This window comes from Neofelis nebulosa, chromosome 2, assembly GCF_028018385.1.
Source record: "Neofelis nebulosa isolate mNeoNeb1 chromosome 2, mNeoNeb1.pri, whole genome shotgun sequence".
Taxonomy (NCBI): domain Eukaryota; kingdom Metazoa; phylum Chordata; class Mammalia; order Carnivora; family Felidae; genus Neofelis; species Neofelis nebulosa.
The window spans coordinates 42,732,081-42,737,948 of record NC_080783.1 but is presented as its reverse complement, the minus strand read 5'-3'; the positions used below and the strand labels follow the sequence as shown (position 1 = coordinate 42,737,948).

General features: G+C 36.2%; 1 protein-coding gene across 1 annotated transcript; it reads left to right on the top strand.

Annotated features, from left to right (window-relative positions):
* The first annotated feature begins 2,965 nt into the window (after positions 1 to 2,965).
* LOC131501065 (non-histone chromosomal protein HMG-17) lies at positions 2,966 to 3,363 on the top strand. Its single transcript, XM_058710768.1, has one exon. It carries the CDS (start codon positions 2,994 to 2,996, stop codon positions 3,264 to 3,266), a length of 273 nt encoding a protein of 90 aa, XP_058566751.1. The 5' UTR covers positions 2,966 to 2,993; the 3' UTR covers positions 3,267 to 3,363.
* Positions 3,364 to 5,868: the final 2,505 nt, after the last annotated feature.

Sequence of the window (5,868 nt, the reverse complement as noted above, 5' to 3'; positions counted from 1 at the left end):
AAAAAAAAAACCATAGACTAAATGAAATAGGGATTGCTCATGCAACAGATGAAAGCATGATTTCACAGGGTTACGAAAATAAAGAGGGAAATAATGATACTGAGAGCTTAAAAACATTTACCTGTGTCAACATATGAAATAAATATGCGGGGGGGGGGGAAGAAAACAAATAAAAACAAACAACAGCAACAAACAAGTCAGTGAATCAGACCTTAGCCTGAAGGATACAGGGATAAGTTACAGAAAGATAAAAATGAGCAGAGAACAGACTTAGCAGGAGGTGCAGGGAAGACTACACCTGTAGGGTGCAAAAGAAATGCAAATAAATGAAATGGACACGAATTCAAAAAGTAATAAAATCCTATTGTTAGGTAATGAAAGAAACATTCTTAGTGAAAAGGAAATCACTTTCTACACTGGAAAGACCGATTCCAAAGCATTTCCTGTTTCAGTTCTTGAACTTGAAGAGAAAATTGTCAATTTCGGTGAACATTCATGCCTGTGCAGCAGGTATATTTTAAAAACATTTAAAAATATATTTTAAACATTAAAAACATTAAAAAATATATTTTAAATGCAGGCTTACACAGCTAGAAAGGAGTTCAAAATATAGACACTTTTAAAGGGAAGAGGGTGGGGCACCTGGGTGTCTCAGTCAGTTAAGCAATGGACTTCAGCTCAGGTCATGACCCTGCAGTTCCTGGGTTTGAGTGCTGACAGCACAGAGCCTGGAGCCTGCTTCAGAATCTGTCCCCCGGTCTTTCCCCTGCTCGTTTTCTGTCTGCCTTAAAAATAGACACTAAAAAATTTATTTAAATAAATAAATAAATAAATAAGTAAGTAAAGGGAAGTGGGTGCTCTGAGAATTGTGTAAATAGTCCATTTACATTAGAAAACCAACAGCAAGATGGTCTTACATATGCAAAAGCTTGGGAATCTTCACCAACAGTTCCAGGAGTTGTATTGGGAAGCTGGGCTTTTTCAGTCTGTGGGCCTGCCTGCGCTTCAAAACCAGAGAAAATAAAGTCAGTTAAGGTCTGATCCAGTCAACCAAAGACAAACCAAATATAGTAACCGCAAATGAAAAAGCCTAAGAGTAAATACTAAATCTAGAAGATAAATACAAGGAGGACACTAATTATAATTATAGTAAAAAAACCCAACTTTAGTGTTTTTATAGCAAAAAGGTGAAATCATTAGAACCAAATCACAAATTTGGAAAAAAAAATGTTACTCAGGACAGAGAAGAAAGACATGAACACAACATTGGAAATTAAAATACCTAACTATGAATTTAAGAGCTAATTTTTTAAAGACAATAAAATAGATTACTACTTGGATGAATCAAGTAAAGAAGAGAAAATACATATACTTGTAATTAGGAATAAAAAAGTACACAATCACAGAGGAAAAAACAATTATATTAAAAAAATGTTCACAATAATATCTACCAGAAATGAAAGTCTGGATAAATCAAACCTTTTTCTAGAAAAATAAAGATTTCCAAAATTGACCAACAAAACCTAAATCCATTCAATAAAACTATGTCTATAGTAATACTCCTTATGTATAAGCTATTAAACAAGAGAAACCAATAATGTTTTCTAGGTTCAAATAGTTTTAAATATTTAAACAAGTAAATTTGCTGCTGTTGAAATAATTTTGGAGCATAGACAATCAAAGAAAACATTCTATTTGTTTTTAAAGGTTACGTAACTTTGATATCAACATACTATAAAAGATCATATAAAAATCTTCAATTACAATCAACATATTAAATACCAAATTCCAGCACTACATAAGAATCAACCTTGTTTGGTCCCATCTATATCCTGATATTTCTGAGTTTATATGGTGTCATAATATTCCTGAATAAATAAATTATTTTGATTCACCATATTAATAGGTTAAATGAGAAAAACTGCATAATCAAATTTTTATGCCAAAAGACATTTGATAATATTTAAAATTAGTCATGAAAAAACTCATCAGTGGATAGGGTTAGGAAGATTTCTTTCCCCCTGAAGGTAAGTACTATGCTTAACAGGAAACAATAGGAACATTTATTTTAAAAGCAGAAAAATATAAAACTGTCAGTCTTCATCATTCCTAGACATAGGCCATTAGACAAAATGAATTGAAATATAACCAGCCAAAGTGAGGAGGTAAACTTTTAATTATTTGTAAAGAAAAGCAGTTAAAAGAAAAAAGAAGCTATAAGTATCAGATGAACACAATAGCTTATTAGTTAAATAAATCTGTTAAATGGCAAAAATTTAACTGAGTAAATTTTAAAGCTGTAATTGGCTTTATTAATCAATTCATGAATCAGACAGCACCCCATCTAGCAAGTAGAGGAGAACTCCAAAAGGCTACAGAAATGGAAAGGTTTTTTAAGGTAGAGAGGGAGTGGAAAAAAGGAAATTATTAGCAAAGAATTCATTGTTTTAGGCAAGGTCCCCCTCATAGGGAATGGAAGGGGGTTGCTGGGTAATTTCCTGAGTGCTGACCAGGAAATTTCCATGGTGACTGGTTAAGGCTTACATTTTCTGGGTTGAAACTGCAGTCAGGTGAGATATTAAGTCATGGTTTACTGACTTGGGGACTAACATAAGTGATGCCATTGTGGGCCTGTGGTTTTCTTGTTAATACCCATAAAGACAGTTTTTGGTGAAAAAAAGGTCAAGAATCATAAATGTTTGACTAATTTGACTACATATCCTGGAATGACAAATTCATGATACATAAATGTATATATCACAAGCACATACTAGAAACACTTTGAAACATATATTATAATAAAGTAATTTAGCTCCTTAGTAGATTATGATCTTTCAAGACAATAAGAACAAATTACTTCTTTACTAAGAAAAGGACTAATGCAGGAGCAGTGTGAAGAATAGGAGGCGAGAACGACCCTAGGACCGGCCAAAGCCCATGCGACCCTGCGTCCCAGTGTCCAGCGCCTATGTCCCCCCTCCACCGTCGCCACCATGCCCAAGAGAAAGGCTGAAGGGGATGCTAAAGGAGATACAGCCAAGGGGAAGGATGAGCCCCAGAGAAGATCTGCAAGGTTATCTGCTAAACCTGCTCCTCCGAAGCCAGAGCCCAAACCTAAAAAGGCCCCTGCAAAGAAGGGAGAGAAGGTACCCAGAGGGAAAAAGGGGAAAGCTGATGCTGGCAAGGATGGGAATAACCCAGCAGAAAATGGAGATGCCAAAACAGACCAGGCACAGAAAGCTGAAGGTGCCGGAGACGCCAAGTGAAGTGTGCGCATTTTTGATAACTGTGTACTTCTGGTGACTGTACAGTTTGAAATACTATTTTGTATCAAGTTTTATAAAAAAGCAGAATTTTGTTTTACTTTTTTTTAAAGCTATGTTGTTAGCACACAGAACACTTCATTGTTGTTTTGGGGGAAGGGCATATGTCACTAATAGAATATCTCTGAAGCTAGACTGATTCAAGGGGAAAAACACCATTCCCTTCTAGTTCTGAGAAACTTCCTCTTGGTTCCCAGGAGGAGCGATTCCTTGATGTTAACGCACATTAGCCACCTTGGCAACAAACGCCTTGTGGGGTGGAAAATCGAAAATTCATTTCTTATGTCCTTTTCTCCCTCTGCCTTCAACATAGACTTGACTCCCTTAAACCCAGAGACCTGTTGGAACCTGACCCCAAGAAATGGTTCCCAGTATGTCAGGCAATCTGGACTTTACAGTGTCACCATGGAGATGGCATCCCTCAAAAGAGTTCCTTTTTTAGCTTGTGGAGCTTCAGATTGATAATTCTGCCATTTTCATTTCATTTCCTGAAATTCAGGGTCGGCTTGTGAAAAGTTGTTAAACAACATGCTAAATGTAAAATGTCAACCCTCACTCTAAACTTTCCCTGTTCAGAGCATCAAATGAAGACTTCATTGGGTTCTATAGTGGCTTTCTGATTTTGGTAGTCCATTGAAGAAAGGAGTTTGAAAGTTGTTCTATACTGTTAACGATTGTCTGCCCATGTCCTGCCTGAAATACCATGATTGTTTATGAAAAGTATCTTTAATAAAGCTGGATACAGTTTGGCTTGGGAAAAAAAAAAAAAAAAAGGAAGAAAAGGACTAATGCAACCCAAAAAAGAGATATTTGAAATGAACAAAAGCAAGAAAACATATAAACTTCTTTAATTATTTTAACATGCCAATAAAAACACTTACTATAAATAATATTATCCTTACCAGTTTATCAGGAATTAAAAAAATAACATCCAGTTTTTAAAGCTTATTTATTGATTTTGAGAGAGAGAGAGAGAGAGAGAGAGAGAGAGAGAGCTCATGCCCATGAGTGGGAGAGGGGCAGAGAGAGAGGGAGAGAGAATCCCAAGCAGGCTCTGTGCTGTCAGCATGGAGCCTGATGCGGGACTCGAATTCACGAATCATGAAATCATGACCTGAGCTGAAACCAAAAGCCAGACATGTAACAGACGAAGCCACCCAAGTGCCCCCAAAATTAATATCCGTCGTTGAGAGAAATTTGGATACAGACTAACATTATGTCAGAGGTTGTGGTCCTGCAGAAAACACTGTGACAAAAATATAAGTTCACAGGGATCTCTTTGGAATCTCTTTGCCAGGATTCACTGGCAAGAAAACCCATTAAGTGAGACAGGACACAGTCTGGTTACCACGGTTGAAAGCTAGAGCTTAGCTCTGCTGGGGAATTCTGAAGGACTACGTGCAATGTATCTTAAATTTTTCATCTATGGGATTAGAAAGCTGGGAGTTCTAGCCTCTCAATTTCCATCTATCAGTAGCAGCTGACTGCTCTCAAGAAGATTATCTGCCAGGCACTACCACCTTGCCCCTTCTATGTGGGCCTAGAGAAAACCTTACATGGAGAGTCACAGATACTTGGAGTTCAATACCAGGGAACAGTGCTAGACCTTGAGCGTCAAAGAAGTGTGGATGGTACTCTAACAGTGTATCCCACTCACAATTATGCAATACAAATGGACTCATAAATTGGTATGGTGTTGTTGTTCTGGATGGCATCCATTCCTACCTACCTATCTATCTATCATCTATCTATCTATTTATCTATCTATCTACCTATCCAGTAGCTATCTATCACCATCTATATATCTTTGTCTATATCTTCCCACCATTAGAGAATCCTGCAAGTTTGTCAAATATGTGCCAATTGTGTGGTAATGTCTTTGGATCCATTTAATTTTATTTTCTTCTGAAATTCTCTCTCTGGATTTGTTATTTCATAACCTACACAAATAGGTCAGATTGTTTCTTTATAATTATGGCTATTAGGGAAACCATTTCTTTTAAAAAAATTAATGTTTATTTATTAAATAATTATTAAATTAAAAAAAAAATTAATGTTTATTTATTCTTGGGAGAGAAACAGAGACAGGGGGAGGGGTAGAGAGAGGGAGACATGAATCTGAAGCAGGCTCTAGGCTTTGAGCTGTCAGCACAGAGCCCGACGCAGGACTCAAACTCATGACCCTTGAGATCATGATCCTGACCCGAAGTTGGATGCTGAGACACCCAGGTGCCCTGAAGGTAAACTATTTCTTAAGTCTTTATATCAAGTTTCCAATTGTCTCTGTTTTCTATATGTATTTAAGCATGTATCTGTTAATCTATAGTTATAATTAGTCACACTACCTTCTTCCCAAGATGGGGGTTATTTTACCAAGATTATGTAGGACTGGTTTATTTAATTTATATATTTTCTAATTCCATAAGTATGTTATACATACATTTCTTGTAAACATATATATTTCTTTTTTTCTACATCTTAGATTTGGGAACTTCTTCCAGTTGTAATTTTTTAAAACATTTTTGTTTATTTGAAAGAGAGAGAG